The sequence below is a fragment of the Grampus griseus genome (assembly GCF_964374135.1).
Source record: "Grampus griseus genome assembly, chromosome: 11".
Taxonomy (NCBI): domain Eukaryota; kingdom Metazoa; phylum Chordata; class Mammalia; order Artiodactyla; family Delphinidae; genus Grampus; species Grampus griseus.
Window position 1 is genome coordinate 45,235,544 of NC_139005.1, and position 24,652 is coordinate 45,260,195.

At 44.8% G+C, this 24,652-nt stretch overlaps 1 protein-coding gene across 21 annotated transcripts in view; it reads right to left on the reverse strand.

Moving 5' to 3' along the window:
• R3HDM2 (R3H domain containing 2) overlaps nt 1–24,652 on the reverse strand; it is a 148,338-nt gene that overhangs the window by 5,654 nt on the left and 118,032 nt on the right. For 9 of the 21 annotated variants that reach the window (XM_082665719.1, XM_082665733.1, XM_082665735.1 and 6 more), the window contains 10 exons: nt 22,703–22,734; nt 22,551–22,604; nt 18,221–18,453; nt 15,748–15,914; nt 11,409–11,510; nt 8,718–8,960; nt 8,045–8,171; nt 7,026–7,186; nt 6,404–6,558; nt 5,119–5,219 (listed from right to left, as the gene is read on the reverse strand). In XM_082665719.1, coding sequence (XP_082521845.1) covers nt 5,119–5,219; nt 6,404–6,558; nt 7,026–7,186; nt 8,045–8,171; nt 8,718–8,960; nt 11,409–11,510; nt 15,748–15,914; nt 18,221–18,453; nt 22,551–22,604; nt 22,703–22,734 — 1,375 coding nt within the window. The remainder of the gene's footprint in view (nt 1–5,118; nt 5,220–6,403; nt 6,559–7,025; nt 7,187–8,044; nt 8,172–8,717; nt 8,961–11,408; nt 11,511–15,747; nt 15,915–18,220; nt 18,454–22,550; nt 22,605–22,702; nt 22,735–24,652) is intronic. The other 12 variants (XM_082665725.1, XM_082665726.1, XM_082665720.1 and 9 more) reach the window with 3 other exon arrangements.

A 24,652-nucleotide genomic window follows, 5' to 3' on the forward strand; every position in this document is an offset into this window, starting at 1 on the left:
AGATAGTTGCTGATTTGGTCTCTGACTCTCTCTCAGACCAGCGGAAACTTCGAACCAGTGGAAGTTTGAATGGAAGATGCCAATGCCCTCCTGGCCTTCACCTGGTGGGGGGTACTTTGGTATGCTTGGCAGAAAACTACTTCATTTCTGTCAAAGTTCCCAGGTCAGACTGCTCAAATGTCTGGGCATGGTACAGGTCCCAGTCTGGGGCCTGGGCCAGGGCTGCAGGCACGTGCAGGCTTTTCTGGTAATGGCTGCAGATAAGTCAGCGATCTCTGGTTGTTCTGGAGAAGATAAATGTGCAGGATATAATTCTTGGACAAGGGTTGGGTGAACTGGGAACATTTCAAGTAGAGGGAATGGCATAGAGATGTATGTCATGCTCAGGAAATGACAAATAATTCAAGGTGCTAAGGCACAGGGGCTATGTAGGGGAAGTAGCAGGAGTTGAGATACATTTATTCATTTATTCAACAAATGTTTATTGAACATTTGTCTATGTGCCAGTTCCTATGCTGGGCACTGGGTATACAAAACAAACAAACAAAAAAGACTGGTCTCTACCCCATGGAATGAACAGTCTATTAGGGAGTCAGACATTAAACAAATAGCTGGTGTCAGAGTTTGAAGCACATTCTGGTAAGGGTTGTATCCTGTAGGTGTTGGGAACAGGACTTGTGTTTCAGAGAGCTAACCCAAGTGGCCGAATGTAAGATGGCTAAAGGGAGGGAGAGACTAGTGACCAGAAGACTAGTTAGGAGGCTACTGAAACAAAACAAAGTGATTATGAATTAGAGCAGTGACAGCAGAAATGGAGTGGGAGGGTGAGACTCTCTGAAGGTTTTACTGACAGGTTCAAGGTGACTGACTGGATGCAGCCCTGAGGTTTTAGCCCAGGCAACCATAGATATGGTCTTACCCTCTCACAGTCTGGGGGAAGGAAAGGGCTCAATGGGAGGAACATTAAGTCCTGACTCTTCCTCATGGTGAAAAGCAAGGTAAGGGGTCACGGAGAAGCAGTTTGATAGACAGTTTCTGCTGGGAGAGATGAGCAGGAGCTCTGCTTCCCCACGGGGGACTGTCCAGCATGAGGCTTTGCCCTTGACCCTCCAGACTATATTTCTGTGGATGGACAGGCTGAGTTCATGTGTGTGTCTGGTGGTAGAGAAATGGGACTGAGGGTCGCTAGCTTGAAAACCTGCTGCAATGCTGCTGCCTTCATGGCTCAGTGCTCTGGGGCTGCCACTGCTGCCGCCATCGCACTGCTTCCTGTGCTGGGAAATGTTGCAGCCTCTGCCCTGGGCACCAGTCATGCTGGGAAGTGAGCGTGATTGCTTTTCTCAGGTAGCATCGGTCAAAGGAAAGGAAAAGAAACAGTGGGAGGTCTCAGAGAATAGCTCAGTAGACACAGCATCTGTTGTACCCTATTCCCCAGTTTGTGCCCACCCCCATCCTCTAGGGCTCATATAAGCAGACAGCACAAATACTCAGAGTGACAGGCTCGACAGGCTCACCTCTCCCCTTCCCCTGCCAAAGAGGACAGGGTATTCATCAGCATGGCTTGTAAAAGGGCCACAGGAAAATTGTACAGTTGTGAGGTGTCATGCATTTAACAACTCCCCCTTTACTATAGTTGCTCTGGGCATTGTACTTCCCCACCCTAAGAGCTGCACCTGCTCCCATATTCTTTACCCACAAATCTGCAACTGATCTTATTCAGACAACTCACTGCTACCTGAGGGGGCCAACGTAAAAATAATCAAATGTATAGCTTTTCTGGAAGGCAGCTTATAACCTGAGCCTATTGCCCTGGGCCAGGAAAAGGTAGAGGATGTGTGAGTATGTAGGGTGTGCGCATAAGCAAGGCAGTAGAAGTTCTTTCTAATACCAACATGTAGCTGTAAGGAGCTATTAGGGGGCTAAAGTGGAGGGGGAAAGAGAACAAAGTCCTCATATTATTTTCTCTGATCGCAAGGAAAGCAAAGGCAGGGTTCCTAGTTGCAGCCTCATTCCTGAGCTCCTCCCCTCACTGAGTCCTCTCCGGCTGGCCTGGAGTGTTGTACCTTCACTCAGCTGAGGACAGAGAGCACTACTCTGCTGATGAGATGACTTTTATGCTTCTCTTCCTCAAGCCAGAAGCTGGTGGCATCCATTAGCAGCTGAACTGTGGCTACTTAATGCATGTGGCCAAAAAAACCCCAAATCTCCCAAAACAAAAACCCCCCACAGCACTGCCCAGTGACAGCGCTTCCACATAATCACGTTGGGGGAAGGAGCCTGGGTTGGAGTGGGAAGGGGGAGAAGGGAGTTGAATAAGGAAATCAATTTCAGCTTGAAAGCTCTGAAAGGAGAGGGAACGTGTGAATGGCTTTTTAAGTGGCATCATTAAACCTGGGCAGAAAGGTCGATTGGGCAGAGCAAACCGCATAAATATAAACAGATGACATTTATGTCTGGCAGAATTGCTTTTGTTTAGTTTTTGCTTTTTTTTTTAAATCGCTGAGGTAGAAAACTGATAAGGCTTCTTCCTTACCATCTGAAATCAAATCTATGGAAAGGAATGTCCAGAGAAATAAAATCCCACAGGCATCTTTCCCAAATTACAGGACAGAATCCTACAGTATCTTCGTAGTTTTCCATTTTTTTGGTGGGGGAGAGGGTTATCTTCAGGGAGTGGGGATTGAAAAGAGTTAGTCTCAGCTTTGGAAAGCCCTCAGCTACAAAATGAGCCAGTAAATAGGTGAGAAGCTATTTCTGTATGTACCTCACTCTGGCCCTGCTGCTGTGTCACTGTGAGTTGAGAGTCTGTGCATAGGTTTCACTGCCATTTCATGTCTGTGTGCCTCTTCCCCAGACAAGCATCCCTGTAAAAACCTCAAGAGACCTGCAAGTCACTATTTTAGTGGGAAGAAAAGTATTTCCTGAGGTTATGGTTATATCTAATATCATAGTGGAGGAATTAACGTCCAGGCCTGGGGGTAAACTGGGCAACTACAAAACTGTATTAATAAACTGGAACAATTGCTCTAGGAACAGCCAATCCTAATCCCTACCTTTATTTTTGGAAAAGTGACCATGTTGCTACATGGGAGAAGGGCAGGTGACTGTCCTCTGAAGGTGACATAGCAGCCCTTGTGGGGAGTGCCAGCCTTCTATCTTTCCAGTAAAGGGAAAACTGGAAAGGAAGGTGTAAGAAGCACTTTTTCTTTTCTTCCACTTCCTCTTAAATTCCCATGAGCAGGGATTGAAGACTTTTAAGATTGATGCTATGGTGAATAGGTCTCTTAGATGATGTGAGTGGAAGAGAGGGTCCCATCATCTAGGAAAAGTACAAGGGGTCAGTCAGAAGCCTAGGGTCAATCAGGGTAGCCAGAAGGAAAGGAAATAAAACAGAAAATTCTAAAGCAGCAAGGAAATCAGATGATGGAGAGGGTTTTGTCTATTTCTATTAATTTGGGAAAAGCCTAGATTATCTCCTTCCAATCCCAGTCCAGATCTCTAGTGCTGCCAACTTTCAGAACAATAGCTGTTTCAGTTTACTTAATTAACCCAGCACTAGGTCCAGAGTAGGTACTGAAAAATTATTCTCACTTGATTTGTTTCTAATTCATCTTGTATTTGCAGATGAAGAGACATAACTGCGGAGACCCAACAGATATACTGATATACCACTAAGGATATATACAAAAATTCACATACAAGTATACCCATATGCACACACACACACTTATTTTAACAAACAAGAGAGAAAATGCCCTGAGGTGCCAAGCACCACCACAGGCTACAGCAGTTCTTGGAGCTGGTTTCTATAATTTCCATACCCCGCTGGGAATTTCAAGGTCAAGTGCCCCTGGCGGACACTAGGAGAAACAGCTAGAGAGACCAATAATGTAATGAAGAGTAGTAAAGGTTGGTGAATTTTAAAACCTCATCCTGTAAGAGATCCATGGTTGGTCTGGATAAAGGAAGAAGTCATTACATTGAAGGTAAGAACTAATCATGTCTTGTAAGCAAGCTTAATTCTGGAATCTACTCCAGAGCACCTAACATAGAGTACAGAAAATCTTATGTGAAAAATATTCCATTTCTAAAATGAGAAAAATTGGCAAAATACCTCCTTCTCACCAGAAGAGGGAACCCTGACATTCCCACAATAGAGCTGCATGGGGATGGCTGGAGGCTACCTTAACCTCCTCCCCTCCAGAACCCATGAAGTCTACTTAACTACAGCGTAATGATATGTCAGGGTTGGGTGAAAGGGAAACAAACAGGAGCAGTTGTACTTGGTGTATTGGGGGAGTTCTTGGCAAAGACAGATAGTGAGAGGCTGCAAGGCATAAGTCTATTCACCTGGGATAACTGGCCCCTCCAAAGAAGGCCTTTAGCTATTTAACATGATATCCATTTATTTCCTACTGGAGGAACAGAGTACAGAAACCTGTTGAAAATGTGTTACTGAGGATGTAGCATGGGTTACAGAAAGTGAAAAGACCCAAGTTCAAGCTCTAGGACTGTGATCTTAGGCAAGTCATTTATTCTCTTTGAGTCTTAAATTTCCTCTTCACTAAGTTGTAGTGAGAATGAAAATGACACAGTATATCCGAGCACATATGAAAAACCACTAAACAAATCTAAGATATGATTTTAAAAGCATTTTATGATAAAATGCTGATTTTATCAGCATTTTAAAAGCATTTTATCAGCCTCCTTCCTTGTTTTCTCCCAAGAGAAAAGAAAAGCTGTTTACAGGAAGAATGAGTGCAACAGACAGAAGTAAGCACTCTGTGTTTCAAAGGCATGTGAGTGGTGAGTGTAGTGCTGGATTCAGCAAAGAGGGAGAAGGAGAGGGAGAGGGAGAGAAAACAAGGAACTCAATCGACATGTGACTCCCCAGGGATAGGGATCAGGCAACCAACCTCACCTCTTGAGGGGTCAATTTCAGCACCTCTGGAAAACACCAGCCAGCTAGGACTTTGGTCTTCCCTCATGATGGGGTCACAGCTGGGGACAGAGCCAATCCCTGAACTCTCTTTGTCCTTCCCAGCTCTAAAGCACAAGTCCTTCAGCAGTGTTTGCTCTCACCAGTGCCCAAGACCCCTCAATTCTTTATCCTCTTACCTGAGTACTGCTGTGGCATCTGTGGTGGACTGCAGGGAGAGGGAGACTGAGGCATCTGGTACTGCTCAGAGCCAGGAGGTTGCAGAAACCCCACAGAAGGGCTGGGGAGATGGAGAAGAGAAGAGTGGTAAAGCGGTAGAGGGAGGAACGCAACTCCTGGCAGACAGCTGTTGCTTCCTGAGCCTCCCCTGTGGGAAGTCAAGGCAGCTCCAAGCCATTCCCAGACCAATTTGCCATGCAATTTCTAAAATCACTCATCAGTTCAAAGTTAATTATATATATTTGTACTTGATCATCTTTCAATTAGGAAGCTGCTAATCAGTGCTACAGATGGAATGTTAGTAACACATGCTCTTCCCAACAGTGTAGAAACACCAAACACATACACGTGTGCGTACACACACACACACACACACACACGCTCTGAGAAACACAGCAGAAACACGAAGAGAATGCCAGAGACAGACACACAGGGCTAAAGTGCTAGAGAGAGATGGGCAAAAATAACTAAGGAGATTTAGGATATTTTCTCAATGGCAAACACATATAGTCAACTAAAGACAAATGGGGAAAAATCTCACAAAACTCAAGACAACGTGGAGACATACATATAAAAAGACAGAAATGTGGACACTGAGAGAGATACAGAAATACATCGAGGTAGGCCCAGACTTGAGTTCTAGTCCCAGCTCTGCTTCTACTAACTACTTCTGTGACTTTGGGTAAGTTTCTTAACATCCTTAGTTGGAATTTCCTCATTTATAAAAGAAGGGAGAAAAATAAAACAAGGGGAGTGGACTATTAGACACTTAGAAATGTCTAAATATTTAGACATTTCTAAGGTAACTTCTACCTCTAAAATTCTATTAGCTATGAGCTATACTAAGATATATATAAATACACATATAGAAATAGGCTATCTCAGATTCATCCATGGATATAGAGGTACACAGAGAAATTTACATATGTATACTCCAAATTGCTTTTTTAAAATAATAAGCTGTCTCTATCTCATAGTTCTGAATCCCACTGATTAGAAAAACAAAAAATGGGGGAAATTATAAAGCCTCTGTCTCCGAAGCAGGAATTTTTCCTGCTGATGAATTCTTACGCAAATATCGAAATGACAAGGAGAAAAGGAGAATGAACTCCCTCATGTTCTACCTGCTTTAGGGTATCACTGGGATCTTTACCCCTGCCTTTCTTTCCCAGTGCAAACAAAACCATGGTGCAACAGTTGCTAAGGTCTGTGGGAGATGCACCCCAACTCTCTGGGAGTTCTCACCTTGTACCGTTCTGCTGAGCTGGAGGGATCATGCTGTAATACACTGGTACGCCCCCTGCTGGGAGGCCCCCTTGCACAGATTGGCTCGCAGGGACCAGCATGGGTTGCTGGAAAGGCGGCTGGACCACATTTTGCGAGTCATTACCCACTGTGACCTGGGTGGAGACAAGAAGAGAATGACCACTCTTACTCCCAAAGAGTTCATCCAAAGAACAGCCTCTAGTCATCACTAGACCAGGACACTCTAACCTCCTTCCCTACCTTTAGAGACTCCTATTCTCCTTACCTGAGTAAAGGAAATGCTTAGAGCTACCTCCATTGCCTTCCTCTCCAAACCTCACCCATGGGCATGTGATGTACAGGAAGGAGCCTAATTTCCTCTAGATCCTACTTTTCTGGGCATATACTCGTTTGCATGGCTATATAAAAACCAAACAATTTAAATAAAGACTGTTCTCAGACTCTCTGGGCCTTCTCTCAGAGGAAGAAAACCTAAAAATTCTAGGGGTAAAGTGAACAATGTTTTAGTGTTTGAGTTGTCAGACTGGAGGATGTGGGAAACTGTCCTCCTTTTCCTCATCCCAAGGACTGGGTGATCTTTCCTAGTACAAAATGCACCCACTTGGTAAGAAGGCAGTGGAGTGTACTGAACCACCAGGCCTTGCATCTGGCCCCCCATGCTGCTCCTCTGGCTGCTGAGCAGGCCCTGGTTCTGTGGCTGCTGGACCCCAATCATGCCTTGGTAAGCCGCCTGCTGCTGGTTAGGCATCATGGGCTGTAAACCTAGGGATGGGCAAAGCAGAGGAGACATTAGCATAGTATCAACAATGTTTAGGAGGTCACACTCTCTCAGTAATTTTCCTTCTATTTTACTTTTTCTTTTTCTGGAGATCACGGGTTCCTCTTCAGGACCCTAATCATTCCTGCCGCCCCCGCCTCCTGCACCCCCTGCTTTTTACTTTATTTATTTTTAAAAATAAATCTATCTATTTTTTTTTTTTTTGGCTGCATTGGGTCTTTGTTGCTGCGCACGGGCTTTCTCTAGTTGCAGCAAGCGGGAGCTACTCTCTGTTGCGGTGCGCAGGCTTCTCACTGCAGTGGCTTCTCTTGTTGCGGAGCACGGGCTCTAGGTGCATGGGCTTCAGTAGTTGTGGCACGCAGGCTCAGTAGTTGTGGCTCATGGGCTCTAGAGTGCAGGCTCGGTAGTTGTGGCGCACGGGCTTAGTTGCTCCATGGCATGTGGGATCTTCCCAGACTAGGGCTCGAACCCGTGTCCCCTGCATTGGCAGGTAGATTCTTAACCACTGTGCCACCAGGGAAGTCCCTCCTGCTCTTTGATGAGTTTTTTTTTTTTGGCAGTATGCGGGCCTCTCCCTGTTGTGGCCTCTCCCGTTGCGGAGCACAGGCTCCGGACGCGCAAGCTCAATAGCCATGGCTCACGGGCCTAGCCGCTCCGCGGCATGTGGGATCTTCCCGGACCGGGCCATGAACCCATGTCCCCTGCATCGGCAGGCGGACTCTCAACCACTGCGCCACCAGGGAAGCCCCCCCCCCCGCTTTTTAAACAGCGAAGGTAATTCTCTTTCCCAGTCTCCCCCCTTCCCTTACTCACTACCTTCATACATCAGCGGTTCCTCTTACCAGGTTGCTGGGATGGCTGAGGCAGCTGTTGACCACGTTGGGGGCTGTAGGCCACCGGGTGAGAGAGAGGTCGATATTGCTGGTTGGAGTTAGGATACTGTCCAGGGGGATAGTAAGAAACCTGGATCTATGGTAAGAGGAAACAGATGTATCAGAAAGTCCCTCAAATTCAGCCTCAACATCCCCAAACTATTAAATACATCACGGTTAATTCCCAGAAATCTGTAAACGGAGCTATTTTGGGCCTGCAATTGCAGCATTCGTATACAAGTTTGAAACAGAACAGGAAGGACTTGTGTTATTTGAAAGATGGCCTTCTGACTAGAAAGAAAATTCTCAAGTCAAGGTGGGGAAATGGAGGTAGGTAGGGGACAGTTATCCCCTCTGATTTGTCTAAACTAGAGGAAGAAAGAAGGATTATAATACTGGACAAACTGAATTAGTGATTTATTTTTTTTTAAATATTTATTTATTTGGCTGCGCCGGGTCTTAGTTGTGGCATGTGGGATCTTTTAGTTGCAGCATGGGGGCTGTAGGTGCAGCATGTGGGACCTAGCTCCCCGACCAAGGATCGAACCTGGGCCCCCTGCATTGGGAGCACGGAATCTTAACCACTGGACCACCAGGGAAGTCCCTGAATTAGTGATTTAAACTGGGAACCCAAGCCACTCACCTGCTGAGGGGGCTGCATGTAGCCCTGGGGTGGCAGGACTTGCTGAGTAGGTGGTGCATGGTTAGAGGTGGAATAGCTGGAAGTAGGGAGGGGCTGTCCTGTAGAAGCCATGATGAAGCTAGTCTGCTGAGGGTGCTGGGAGATAAGTGGGGGCTGGAACAGAGCTGAGGAAGGGTCAGCTGCTTCGGTAGAACCTTGGCGGCTAAGGCTCATTTGTCCAAAGGGGTTGCTGAGATCATCTGTCTGTTGAGAGAGTGAGGGAGACCCAAAGACTGAGGTCATATCAAACCCCAGGTCTTTGGCTTTACCACAGACAGACAGAAATAGTAGCCCTCTCTACAGCCTTCCTTCCTTACACCAATTTGGGACACTCCTGCATGTGTGCCCTAGGAGGCGCTTTTTAGCCCTAAGCCTCTGTCATATGGTGTTTTATTTATTTTTTTCACAAGTGTTTTTTTTTAAATTTATTTATTTTATTTATTTTTGGCTGTGTTGCGTCTTCGTTGCTGCGCGCGGGCCTTCTCTAGTTGTGGCGAGGGGGGCTACTCTTTGTTGCGGTGCACAGGCTTCTCATTGCAGTGGCTTCTCTTGTTGTAGACCATGGGCTCTAGGTGTGTGGGCTTCAGTAGTTGTGGCACGCAGCTCAGTAGTTGTGGTTCACAGGCTCAGTAGTTGTGGCTCACGGGCTTAGTTGCTCCGCGGCATGTGGGATCTTCCTGGACCAGGGCTCGAACCCGTGTCCCCTGAATTGGCAGGTGGATTCTTAACCACTGAGCCATCAGGGAAGCCCTCATAGGGTGTTTTAAATTGTCATGAATTGAACAGCTGTTTGAAGCCCAACTCCAGACCCAGTCTCCCTACCACATATGGGGTAACAATGGTCACTCTGATTATGATCTTTATTAGAATTAGTCCTGGGGAGATGGGAGCAATGACACAACTTCTATATATAGAGAAAACAGGACAAATTAGTAGGGAAAAAACCCTACAAAATCTTTCCATTTCCTGTCTTCCTCATGCCTCCAACCATACAAAGGGCCCCTACATTGTCATAAATCTCGTTTTTATAATAAAGGACCCAGACAACACCTTGCGTGGGTTATGGGTGGGTTCATGTGGCTCCCCAGCTCTGCCTATGCAGTGGAAAGACTGGTGGGCTCCCAACGCCTGCTGCTCATCTCCTTACTCCCTCTTGCAATCATTTCCACCCCTGTTCTCTGACACTTGCCTAGAGTTCTCCTGCCCTTCAGAAACCACTTCCAATTCTCACCTCTGCAAGGAGGCCAGGGTGAGTGGCCAGCTGGAGGGCGAGACTGACTGGCTGGTCTGTAATTGCCTTCTCTCTCAGCCCTCTTCTCTAAGCAGAAAGAGTGAGGGTGTTCCATCCCTCACTTGTATGGTGATAGGTTAGTCTTTTAACTTCCTCATCTTTTTTGCTCCATGGACAGTAATCAAAATACACATATACATACACAGGCAGAGCAGAAGTTCTTTTGCAAATGAAACTAGTAGAAACAAAAGATAATGCTTTCCTGTGGTTTCACTCACTTTTCAGGGATATGATCTTAGCTATTTTGCTACCTTAGTGGGCAGGAATAGATGACAGGAGGACTGGACTGCAGTTACTATTTTGAGGTTCATATTCTAGAACTTTTCAGAATGGAGATAAGAGATGGGAGGAAAGAGGGGTTTCTAGTAAAAAAAAGCAGACAGGTGTGATTAACACAAAATTTAAAAAAAATCAGGGCTCCTATAACCATGATAGAAGTTATCAGCTATGAGACAAATCAAATCTTCAGAGGATTTGTAGTCAGGGTACGAACAATTTAAACAGCATGTGCTATTCAACAGAAGAGGATATTTTTCATGTAAAATAATATAGTAAAATAGGGGAACATTTTAAGTTTTTACCAGTCGTGCCAGAGAAATCTGCAACTATTTTAAAAATAAATTTATTTATTTATGGCTGCGTTGGGTCTTCATTGCTGCGCACGGGCTTTCTCTAGTTGTGGTGAGTGGGGGCTACTCTTCGTTGTGGTGCACAGGCTTCTCATTGCAGTGGCTTCTCTTGTTGCAGAGCACGGGCTCTAGGCACGAAGGCTTCAGTAGTTGTGGCACGCAGCTCAGTAGTTGTGGCTCTCAGGCTCTAGAGCACAGACTCAGTAGTTCTGGTGCACGGTCTTAATTGCTCTGCGGCATGTGGGATCTTCCCGGACCAGGGCTCAAACCTGTGTTCCCTGCATTGGCAGGTGGATTCTTAACCACTGTGCCACCAGGGAAGTCCCTGTGTTTTTATTTTTAAAGGAAACTATAAAGAATCATTCTGTACAGAATAAACTGGGTTCCTCAGACATGTCCTGGGAGCAGATGAGATGAAGGATGCACATGGTAGAGAGGATGAGGAGCCCAGGTTAGACCAACATCTGATTTTGTTCCCTGTCCTGAAACTCAGGGGAATTCAGTGTTCTTCTCTGTCTTACATTTAGGCATCTTTTGATGCCTAAAGTACTGTTATGAGGTCACTAGAATGAAGTATAGTTCAGCCTGTGCTGGCCCCTTAAGAAGAAATACCTTCTAACAATGGTCCTCTAAACAGCACAACTGTTTTGCACGGTTGTCACAGACTGACCCAGACATGCCCAGACACAGGCCACACACGGACAAGACAAAAAGGGGGAATGGAGTTTATACCATGTTGTACTGCTGGGGCGGAGAGACTGGCAGAAGGACTTGGGGACAGGAGCCTGGAGAGAACTGAACAGGCTGTGGAGAGGGCTGCAGAGCCGGGACTGGCTGTGGACCAGCAGAGAGACATGTGGAAAGGGAAGAGAAAAGGGAGGTACAGGGAGAGGCATAGGCAGGGGTGGGGGTGGGGCAGAGATGGGGAGGAAAGGGAAGGAACAACAAGGTTAATCATAAAAGAAATTTCACATGAAAAGTAAAGCTTCTGAGCAGACTGGAGACCAAGTCCAGGACAGCTCATGGTTTTCACATCTCTGACAAATAAGCAATCTCTCCTATAAGTACAGACGCACTGCACACTCTGCCCCATTAGCCACTCAGAACTCTGCAGCTGTTGTGAGCATCTCAGAGCCAGGGTCTGCCGCCTGATCCCAAACACAGCTTTTTCCCCAAGCATTTTTCCTGAGCATAGGATTCCTGGGGCGCATAACCCTCCCTGAATGCCCACGTGAGAAGGGATTCCCGCTTCTGTAGGGTCATCCAAGGTCTGGCTCGGCTCTCCCAGGCATGCTCCTGATTTCACACCACAGCTTTCCTGAAGGAAGTGCTCATTCACAAGGATCATCAGCCTCCCAAGGGCAGAGAAGGAAAAATAAGCCAGTTCACACCTACTTCCTCCTGCTCCAGTGATTGTTCTATGCTCCTCCAGGCTGTGAGGGCAGTATGAAAAATGCTCCCATAAGCAAACATGGAGGGATTTAAGAATAAAATATAAATAGCCTAGTTTTAGCTTTTGTTCCTTCAGTCCCTTCACTAGCCTCAAGCAGGAGGACTTGCTTATTAGGAACATGGTGTGTTCTAAACCAACTAATGGGGAGTTATTTTTTTCTGTCTCGTCTTCCCCTCTAGCTATTTCAATCACCTCATCGGTTCTCCAGTCATAGCCTCTGGAGAAGCTATGAAGAGAAGGGGAAATAACACTGATATACATTGTCTCACTTACAAACATTATCTCATTACAACCTCACAATAATCCTATAGGGAGATAAGAAAACTTGTATCTGCAGTTAAGATAGTAAGGCTCAGGGAAATTAAATCATACACCCAGGATCACACAGCTAATGCAGCAGAGCAGGGATGGGAACCTAGTTCTGCCTGACATATGTTCTTTCCACTCTAGCAGTAGGGAGGAGGTAAAGGAAGAAGTCAAACAAAATTACATAAACATCTTTTTGTTTGTGTAACTCTCCTTCCTCTTTCCAAAGCAGAGTATTAAGAGTTGTGGGGGACCAAGGTATCAATACTCTCCTGCCACATATCTCCTGGGACAGGCTTTCACAGAGGGGACTAACAGTTCCAGAAGCAGAGAGTCCAGGAATTAGAAGACATCCAAGATGGAGAATACTCCTGATATCTGCATTAAATAAAATGTAAGTCATCTTGGCTAGGAAAAAGTTACTGAGAATCCACTGTGTGACGTGGGAGAGAGAATGCTACAGCCTTGAAAATAAGCTCTCGGCTCTCCTGGCACACCTATTTTCTGTAAGCCAGTGGCATTCCAAATATAACTGCTGGCCAAGCTGCTCAGCCTGAGCTACTTGTGCTGGTAACTTTTAGACCCATTTTCTATTATCCTAATCCACTTCTTTCTTGGGGGAGGGCCTGCCATACTTCAGGCCTTACATTCTCTGGGGGACAAGGGGAGGCCTTAGGGACAGGGAAGTGGTAAAACAACTCTGCCTGTTCTTCCTCACATTTGTGAGTTCTGAGTAAAAAGTGAAGAGAGAAGAAAGGATGCTCCTCTGTTAGGCCTCTCCCAACTGAGGAAGGGTAGTGGTAAAGGCAGGCGTCTCAGTGCTATTTTTAAGCTATTCTACCACTACTCTCAGCTACAGTTCTCTTCTTAGAGAGTCTCAAACACCAGTTAGGGAACTTCAAAAAACCACGGGGAAGCCAAAGACTGGCCCTGAGGGATGTGACTGCCACCTACTGGTGACTTCTGGGCTAGATCACTGGCTCTTTGATCCTGACTGGACTCCATGGAGAGGCTCAGCGGACTCCTTCTCAAGAGGTCTACTCTAAGTTAATTGTGCAAAAGGTAGCCACTGGTCCTTTAATCCTCAGTCTCACCCCTTGGCTTCAAATGTTCTACTGATATGTGATATGGAGGCCTACTCTGACGGCAGAGGCCTTCCAAGAAGAGAAAGAGCATAGTTTAGCCAGCACTGTCCCCAGGCCTGGAGCAAATGCTTTTTGCTACAGAGCTAAAGGTTTTTCTTCAAAAGGAAAACCTTTAGAGTAAGCACAGTAGTATATGTGTGTGTGTGGTCACTTCCTCCATCTCTTCACTGTTATGTACCATTTGAGAAACTAAACAGTAAGTATTCTGGGGCTCAGCAACTTGAGTTTGGAGAGCTACCAGTGCTGAGAGACAGGGAAAAAGAGAAAGGAAGGAAGAAAGAAAAAGGCAGTAGGAAGAGGAAGAAAGGGATAAAGAGAATATAAAGGGATAAAGAGAATACCATTATATAGTAATATAATGGTATTATATTAGCAGCTACCATAAGTGCTTCAAAGATACCAAAACTTAACCAAGCATAAGATTTTTTAGTTTGGCATTTGTGATCACAATTAATTGCAAGAATAAATTTCTGAGATCTCTGTACCAAATAATTTTCCCCTGTCCCCAGTCTATAGGACCTAACCTAGCACTGTACTGCCTGTGGATGATCAATCAACACCAAGAACTGACCCACTGACCCTCATGATTCAGAAGCAGGGACAGAATCTGAGTAAAAGTTTGGGATTTAGGGCCGGTTACCGGAACATTCTATCTAAAAGCTTTTCAGTCCCCACTGGTTAGTCTCTTTACTTATCTCTTTATCCCCCTCCCACTCTTGCTGTCTGTTTCTAGATATGGATGGAAGGAGGAGACAGATGGAAGACTAAGAGGGAGAAAAGGGAACAGAACTGTATTAAAATACACACATTTCAGAAAACTCAAAAAAACACTGGGACCTTAAAAAAGTGAGACACTCACACAGAAACAGTAGGGGATGACTGGAGGGAGAAGTTCAGAGTTTACTCACAGGTCTGAATTAAGACACAGACAGGGAAAAAAGCACACACACATGCTATGCTTCAGTATGGAGCGAGGTAAGCTAATGTGAATGAGACTTAATGAGGTGGTAGACAGATGGTTGTAGAATAAGAAAGAAAGTCAGGACTACAGAGAAACTGATTTAGGGACTGAGATGAAGGACTTGGAATGATCGACATGTGTGTTACGTTAAGCCACAAAGCAGAGTTTCCTACATCTTCACTGTTCTTTACTTTAGCTTCATTTCCCAATGTATGAATGGGGTCATAATGGGCCATTCTGGGGTGTTTCCACTCCCTGGGGTATCAGGGCTTAGGACTTGCTTCTTGTACCTATGGAAGAGATATATCTGAGGCCAAGCTGGACTAACTGAGCAGGGAGATGAGGGAGCCTGGGAGGTGAAATGAGAACTTAAACTGCAGCAGAAAAGAATATGGACACATTGGCTTCCTGACTACCAGAGAATAAATACTTCAGGATAAAGTACAGGCTCTATTCATGAAGCGCTCTATTCATGGAAGAAAAGAGTAAGTGAAGATCTCAGCATCTCTCCTCAGAGTATTAAGGAGACTTTAAACCTAAAACACCGAGGAGGTTCCAGCTTAGAATAGGATCTGATTCTTATGCTGATGACTTGCATGGTCTCCACAGAAGCAAAACTTAAACCCTAGTTGGTACCAACATCTAACAGGCCAGCAACAGAAGGAGAAAGAGAGAGCTCTTTCTCTCTCAGGAAACAAAGACAACATTGGGGGGTTTTGTGCTTTATGGCAGGGGTTTTAATGAGTGCTATTTCCTTTCCCCCAAACCCCAACATATAAATATTTGTTTATGGGCCAACAGCCATATGAATACACTCAGCTAGACTATGGTAGGAGCTGTGATGTTTTCAAGCTCCATGTATGGATATAGGGAGCAAAATCGCTTTGCTAATTACACAGGATAGAGGGAGACGGAGTACAGTAGAAATGTGGAATAGGGTAGAAGGTCCCACTGACAGTTCTCAGGAGGAACAGAAGGAAATATAAAGCAAAACAACTCTCAGGGTGACGCTACTAAGAACACTTTGGCCAAACCTCTGCCCTTCCTCTTCTCTCCCCACAACTCACATACAAGAGGTGGGGGAGGGAGTGGCATATCTCCAAAAACAGATCTTTCCTGCCACCCACAGCACAAGAGACATGACTGTACCTCCAGAGCTTGCTTGAATCAGAGCGGAGGGGGCTCTGGCACCGAGTGGTGACTCACCTGTGAGATCATGTGATTATTCAAGGGTGGCTGCTGCTGAGGCGTGGGTGGGAGAGCAGGAAGTTGCTGTTGCGGCTGCTGCTGCTGGGCAGTACAAGGGAGAAGGCCCCGGACAGACTGGGATGAGGTGACCTGGCTGCACACTTCTGGGGCACCTAGCGCCATACCTAAGGCAAAGAGGAGACCCAGCAAGAGTTGTAAGCACAAGCCATGAACATACCCTCCCCTGGGGGAGGGGAGAGGGCTTTCCTCTTTCCTTGCTGTTTTCCTTGTCATCCCTCTTCTGTCCACTCCCCCACTGTCTTGGGCAGATCCATGCATGAGCACAGATGCATTTCAACAGTCCTGCTGACAGGAGTCCTCATCTTAGCAGGTTTCTACTCCCCGGGGACAGTAACCACCTTGACTGTTAATGTTTGGTTCTGGAAATAAACAAAATGTGAAGCTGCTGAGGTACCTTCCCTGGAGTGCCTAGAATCTATCCATCATGATTAGACAGCTGAAAACATGAATGTTTGCTTCCTGGGAAAATATAGATTCCTAGTCCCTTAAGAAACTTGTCTTCTCTTTGATTTCTTCTCAACTTGCAGCATCTCATAAAAGTTGCTGAAGGCAACCTTCAAGCACATGCCTGTGCACACAGCCCCACACACATTCATCCAACTATTTTCCTCATTTCCAGGCTCTCCAAGTCATGTATGCATTTACACAAAATACTTTTACTGAATATCTACTATGTGCAGGCATTGTATGATGAACTGAGGACACAAAGGTAAAGGGAACGCAGTCCTTGCCCTTGAGCAGCACAGGATCTTCCGACAGGAGATGGACATCCACACAACGATTAAATTTGGTAAGGGATGCATCAGTGATATGAATAAAGTTGTATGAAAGCAAAGATGAGGAAGCATAACTCTTGGGAGGATTAGAGGGAAGAATTTAAAGAGGACGTGGCAGGAGTGATGGGTTTGAAGGATGAATAGAAGGCCTGTCAGACCAAGAGGAGACAAAGCTAATGCCATATTCAAAAAATGGTTGGGAACTCCCCTGGTGGTCCAGTGGTTAAGAATCCACCTTCCAATGCAGGGGACGCGGGTTCAATCCCTGGTTGGGGAACTAAGATCCCACATGCCGCGGGGCAACTAAACCCATGTGCCACAACTACTGAGCCGGTGTACCACAACTAGAGAGGCCGTGTGCCACAACTACAGAGCCCATGTGCTCTGGGGCCCGTGCACCAGAACTAGAGAGAAGCCCGCACACCAGAACTAGAGAGAAGCCCGCGTGCCACAACGAAAGATCCTGTATGCCGCAGCTAAGACCTGACATGCAGCCAAAAATAATAAATAAATAAATATATAAATAAATAAAAAGAAATGGTTGGAGGGTCAGAGGAGGATGGACGTCTGGAAATGAGACTGAGATGGCAAACCGGAGTCAGGAAGTTATGCTACACTAAGTAATTTGGATTTTATTATGCAGGGAATGCAGAAACATGAATATTTTTAAGAGAGGACTGACATGGTTAGATCTATGTTTTAGATTGGTAAACTGGCTCTAAAAAGGGCTGAGGATAGGGAATTCCCTGGCGGTCCAGTGGTTAGGACTCCACGCTTTCACTGCTAAGGGCCCAGGTTCAATCCCTGGTCAGGGAACTAAGATCCCTGCAAGCCGCACAGTGTGCCCTGCCCCCCACCCCGAAAGAAAAAAAGGGCTGAGGATAAAGCAGGGAAACCGGCATGGATAAAGGCAGAGGCAGTGGGGTTAGAAAGGAGGTAACAGAGAAGGGCAACAGAAACCTAACAGAGGCAAAATCTTTACCACTACTGATGTCTTTTGAGGACAAGACCTACAGAACTTCTAGGACGAAAGTCAAGCAATTCTTCAGAGGCAGAAGGATGGTGAAATAGAGGCTCGCTGGGTAAAAAGAACTAAATACTCCTCTGCTAAGAGCACAGCAGAAATATATGGAGAAGGTTACACAGTAGCTCAGGAGAGCTGAAGGGTGGTTACCAGGCTGGCATGTGGAACATATGTTCCTTCTCAGTGACTGGGCTCCAGAGAAGCAACTGCAGCAGTGTCTCTTAAAGTTCTAGCCTATTGGCTGCTACCAGTTAATTACAGTATTACAAACTCTAAGGTTCCCTCTGCTCTACAAACCCTCTTTATAATCTCAGGGGCCACAGAATGAAAGCAGCCATCATCCTTATTTTAGTACATAACCTGAACCTGGGTTGATAGGGATGTCCCACCTCGGTCAGAAATCAGATAAAATAACCTAATCCCAATCTGTTTTTTTTCTATTAGGAAAGAAGGTTTGAAAGAAAATCAGAGAAGGGACTCAAAAGGACAATGGATCCAAGAAATCAAATTTCCCGTCATCTGGCTGTGTTAGTGTTTTGTTAAAAGGAAATATCAGTGATGTTTTGCAGAAGATAAGCAAGAAATGATGGAAGGAGAGAAGCTGTGTTACCTGGCCTGGAGATCCTTCCTGCACTGCCACCTTTACTGCTCCCGATGCTGTCACCCCGGGTGAGGATAGAGATTCCACTGAAGCTGCTGGCTTTGGTGACAGGGGGCCGCATGCTCCGGACAGAGCCATCAGAGTCCGTGCTGCTCCAAGGCCGTGGCTCCAGGGATTTGAGTTCGCTGTCTGTGCTGCTCTGGCGGCTGCTTGAGGTGCGGCTCAGCCCCTCACGGTTCCCCCTGCATGCAGAGATCGCAGTTGTCAGAGCACCCCTCACCTACCACTTCAGCAGAAGGGCTACAAGAGAGTTCATTTCTATTCTCTCAGTGACAAAGGAGGGGTGAGGGTTGGGGGAGGATGGACACTAACTTCTTGTTAGTTGGCTGGCCAACCAAGACTTGATGGGAGCAGACACAACAAGATCCAGTACAGTAACAAAGAGCACAGAGGCAAATCTGGAAGACAGTGAACTGGCAACTAATTCAATACATCAGACCAGAGGTGGACGGGAAACCACGTACATGATGCTGAGATTGGCTGTGGTCTCTTCCCCTGGCCCTTCAGGGATCCCACACATGCAGTAAATAGTGGGGAGCAGAGGGGTACCAGTTCCTTCTGAGAGTTCTTAAAACAAAAGGACTCCTAGAAGTTACTATCGCTGGAAGGCAGGAGTAGCCAATGACATGGATAAATCCTACAATAGGTCTTCCATATAACACATATCTGAGCCAGCAGAGGTGCTGCTTACGGTCACTTTTTCAGGATTGGGAAGAAGAGTATAGTGGACTAAAGGGGCACTCAGTCTGATAAAGAGAACTCGGTCTAAGAGTCTGGAATCAACCCAACCTGTTTTGTGGAAGTTTTGTGTTAGTATCTGAGAACAATTGGTTCCAGGGTCTCTAAAGGCTGACATCCTCAGCAAGATCAAGCAAACATGCCCTTAGGAGTCAGGATGGCAAAGAGCAGGGGGCTGACTGCGCCTAGATGCTTCCATATTAATAACCCTATTGCCCTAGGCAAGGCACAAGGCTATTGAGAAAAGTGATTCATCCTCTCTTACTTTACTCTGGAAACATCAGGGTTATCCTGATGCTAAAATCACTGTTTGTGATTCTAAACAGCTGTACTCCTCAAGATATATGAGGCTAGCCTGAAAACCCTAAGTCTTGTTGAACTCTTACTGCTTCTTAATCAATAAGCACCCAAGAACCAGGAATTCTCCTTTCAGATCCCCCACCCTCCAACAACTAATGACCTAAGAAAACCAAATGACAATTATAAAGATTTTGGTATGTATACTGGGGGGCAACTGAGCAACAATCATAGTAGCTTGGGTTCCCTCCTTTCCACCACCATCCCACCCAAAGCAAATAGAAAACCCTATCCCAACCCTGGTAGCTTCCAAGACATTAGGCTCAGAGTTATTCTACTAAAGAAAGGTATTTTTCTTAAGGGACTAATGTTAAAGAAAATACCTTTCTTTATTAGAATATCTATTCCAAAGGTACTGTAGGGAAAATGGGCAAAATATATGCTAGGATCACTATTTTAGTTTTTAGCCAATCACGGTGGGCTAAGAACACACTGTCATAGCTGGTTAGGGACATGCTAATTCTCTGAATTCCAAGTAGATGTATATATAATCTCATTGCTTCTCTATGTATAGTTAGAATACAGAACTGGAAAATACTTTACCCCTTTCTCTTGGGGATGTCAAAAGTAGAATGGGAAACAAGAAATAAGTATAAATCAGGGACTCTCCAGTTGTAGAACCGACCTGAAGTGAGAGCCAATGGCTCAAGTTTACTGAGCGGACTCAATAAAGATGTGTGGGTTTGTGTGATATGGGGATACAGCAGTAGCAATGAATGAGGCTGCTCATTAGACATTAGAACTTGAATTTTGCAAGACAAGCCCTAATGGCCTTTTATACCTAAATCAAACATTTGGACAATTCTGCCATTTACTTTCTTCTTCTACCAGGGATAGACAGGGAATGAGTCAACTTTAAACCACTCTGGGAAACTTGAGCCAAAGTACTGATCCAATTCCCCGAAGACAGTAATGGCCAAGTGCTCAAATGTGGATTGCCTGATGATCCTGTGACTTACCTGGGTTAGTACACTACACCCCTGAGAATTAGAGAATCTGAGTCTGGGCTAGGAAGAGAGATCAGTTCTCTTTCTCTTGCTCTACAACTAAACCTAATCTCTAGTCATGGTTTTGTACTTCACTAAAAATAAGGCAATTAGGGAAAGTTTACCAGATTTAATTCTGAGCAGTGGATTGGGTTGTGTTATGGAGGTGAAGGACAGAGGACATTCACACTTCACAGTCCTATGAAATCAGGAGCTGACTTTGTTTCTACAAGTGAATTTAGTGCTGGTGAAAAGTCCCATTTATTGGGTCTGGGGTAGACAGGCCTGTGGAAGAGGTGACAATAAATATCAGTAAGCCTCGGTGTGGCTTATTTATCAGTGGAGTAGAATCTTCCAAAGAATAGGGAAGTTGCCATAGTTACTGCCAATGTGGATGATGGAATCTGGTGTTATGAGCGTTTGTTTCACACACCTGGGAAGAAAGGTTTAAAGCAGTTAGAGAAGATCTGCTTCTAATCATTTGAATTCTGGACTAGTACCCAAATAGAGGAAGAAGTTACCCCCTTAAGAGTCAATGGAGCTACAGTTTAGATGACCTAGATCTTTAATCAAAACTCAGTATGGAAAGCAGCCACTTAAAAGGAGGTCTGCATAGGAGAGGACTGCACCTGCTCACTAGATCCTTCAAGCTATTGTCTGCACAGTTTGATGTAGTTTGATGCTCCATGGCACTAATAAGGCCATCATTCTCAGCAGTGAATTAATTAGGGGTGATGTTTGTAGGGAGCTGGTGTAGTGTGGCGAAAAGAACACGGGACAAAGAGTCAGTCTCAGTTTTGCCATTAATAGCCATGTAAACTTGGGTTAGCTACTTAATCTCTCTGCTTTTGTTTTCTTACATGTAAACCAGCTTACCAAATCAGGATACTGAGAGAATTCAATCAGATACAGTATACTTCGGCAACCATAAAGCACTGTGCATTGTCACACGTAGGAGTTAATTTAAAACTTCTGTTTACTATAGGTATTCTGGGATGTTTATGGAATATGATTGTTTTTTTTTAAGGAGGACTCCACTATCTATCTTGACCACCACCAACAATGCAGAGCCCTTCTGCCTGGGCTTTCAGATGGACCTCAGGGCAGCCTGCTCCAGGAAAAAGAGTTCAGAGATGTGGAAAGGGAGATAAATCCTCCATCCCAAGAAGGGGAAATCTTGCAATCCCAATTTCCACATGATTTAACTAGCTTTAGAAAGGACAACAGGGAAAGGACTACTAAAGTACTGGGAATGAGAGCTCTAATATGTGTTAGTCAGCTCCTACCAAGCTTAGGATTGAAAAAGAGATAAACCCTTTGAAAAGGGTGAGACCTGAATCCTAGTATTAAATACTCAGGTTTTCTGTACTCTATAGTTTTTCTATTGGTAACATGGAAAGAATATACTTAAAATGAGTTAGTGCCAGGATGCGGTCCTAAAATGCTTCTCTCACCACTGCCTTGTGTAATTGTCTGGGGTGGGACTGAGAGACTGAGAGGAAAGGGTGATTCTCATGACTGCTTTGTGGAAAATGGAGAATATGAGGCACTGGAGAGGTTAGTACAGCAGTCTTCACCAACATTAAGGATAAACCATGGACAATCATATAAAAGACATGCTCTAAGTCCATTCTAAGGCAGACAAGTTCTTTCTGAGATCATCTTACGCATTACATTGTCCCAAAGAGAAAACTACATAGACAGAGGTGTTTGTATGTTTTTTTATATGGATGTGTGTATTATTCTTTCTTAAGGATACAAAACATTCCCTATGCCGGGTCAGGGATAAACTCTTCACATCTTTCCATAGATTTGGAAAAGGTAGCCAGAAGACACCCGTTCTTTTACCTCAATATATATATATATATGTTGAAATCCTCCAGAAATGCCCAATTCCAGCAAACTTCTGGGATAGAGCAGTACCTATCCTAGACATACTTATTTGGTCCCCTTCACCACCTATCCAGGACTTACAATGAAATCAGCAACAATAAAAATAAAGTCATTGAGCAATAGCCATTTTTTTTCTAATGGGGAAAAATATCCAATGTTGCAAATACCACAAATTGACTTATTCCACAAGCAGCCATGCATGGAGCAAACTCACTCCGCTGAAAAGATTAGAGCAAAACAAAATAAAATTAAAAAAACAAAACAAAACAAAAAAACAAGGAGAGATATAGACCAAACAGAGGTACCTAAAAATTTGCCTTCTCTTGTGAGAGCTAGAAGAAAAGGCTTCTTTGGAGAGTCTGTTGGTTAACATCAAAGAAAAGCATCATTACAGGATTATATTAACCTCACTGACAAAGCTCAATGAAAAGCAGGGAACATGCTAAGTGGTACTAACCTGATGTCATTTAGATATCCGTTCTGGCCAGTCTAGGTGAAGGGGAGAAAACGGAAAATAACTTATAAGAAAACAGCATGGCATAACCAAAAAGTGTGTCCATGATGCTATGAATACCCAAGGTCCTCAAACCAAGCTCAACCCCAACAGGGAGAGAGGGAACAGCGACAGGATGACCCACACCCACACACCCAGTCTGACTTCTCACCTTTAATGGAAAAGAGCATTCGGCATTTTTAGCCTTCCCACAGAGTGTTTAAAAAGAGAGGTCAATAAAGGTAGGAGTATGGAAAGGAGAAAGGAAAGTATTAACCTAACTATTATTTCTTTTTTAGCTCTAAATTTACTCTCTCTAGAGGTAAGCTGAGCATAATAATTGGTGTGCTTGGTCCTAAAGAGTGTATTCAAAGGAAGGGAAACGGGACACAAGAGAAAGAAATTTAGTTTTTTTGGAAACCATCCTCAATGACTATCCCACTTCTGTCCTCTACACTGGCCAAAATGAAAGACATTCTGACCTGAGACCCAAGGGGAGTAAGAAATTGGGGAAGCAGGTACTTTTCAGAGCCTAGAAAAAATGAGAAAATTAAAAGCCTGAAACATTCCTTTTGGGGATCATTTCCTGACAAGGCCATTGAGCTGCTGAGTGAAGTGAGCATTATGGTGGACTCCTGAGCCTTAGAAAAAGGTAACAAGAGTATTTAGCTGCTGAGCACAGGGGGCTCCATGCAGAGCAGAGCCTATGTGGGGCAGCTTTCCCAATATACAGCTCAGGCTCCAGAGGAGGCTGCAGCAGCAGCATTTCCATCCAAACACCCTTCTTGCCACTCCCCTTTTATTTGGACCGCCTCTTCCTCCCCTCTGCTGCAACCTACAACTCCACCCTTAAGCAGTTCCCTTTGACTGGCCAGGTTCTTTCCTCTCCACATGAGAATCTTTGGCATATAGTGGGCTTTGGCCATTTTTCCTTGCCTAGACCTTTTGAGATTCCTGATACCTCTACCACAGCAAGGGTTAGGAAGTGCTGAAATGAAAGTGATAAATCCATAAGGACTTAACAAAGAATACATATATTAGTAGAGGCTTGAGAGACTAGATATCAGAGAAAAAAGGAGAGAAGAGCTAACTTTGACTTTGTTATGGTTGTAGATAGATATATTCCAGTGTTGTTCATAACAAGCACTAATATCCTATTAAAAGTTGCTTGTGCTTTCAGAATGGCTTTGCTAATGGCTGGCATGGTGGGAAAGTCATTTTCCATGTGTCAGTGAAGCAGAGGAGCATATCACAGATAGCTATGCTATGATGTCACTGGAACTTCTTAATCTAAAGAGCCCAGAGCAGAGCAAGCTATTAAGAGGTGGTTTACTTTAGGGGTTAAGAGCGTGGACTCTGGAGCCAGACTGCCTGAATTCAAATACCAGCTCTTTCACTAACTAGTGGTGTGATCTTAGGTTACTTAACCTCTCCATGCCTCAGTCCCTCATTTATAAAATGAGGAAAATAATGTAACCTATCTCACAGGCCTAGTGTGAGGATTAAATAAATTAATGTGCACAAAGTGCTAAGAACAGGGTCTGAAAGATAAAAAGCACTATATAAGTGTTTGCTATTAACATCCACCATCCTGCCCTGTCCACAGTTTAGGGTCATCACCAGCCGTAGTCATGTACAAATGACCTCTCTCCTCTCATTCCACTCAACTGATTTGCATATAAAGTTAGAAAACCGTCTTTGGGCTATAGCTGGATAATTTGGAGGATGGATTTTTCTGACTCAGAATGGAAGACTACAAAACATAAGATAAGAAGATTCCTTCTCCTTGGACTTTGGGCCAGAAGGTTTGTTGTGTATCTGTCCACAGTGAGGCTCCTTGGAACACTTGGGTCTCCTGAGACAATGGAACAAGTTCACAGAGGAGTTCAGTTTTCTAGAAGTTAGAGACAATAT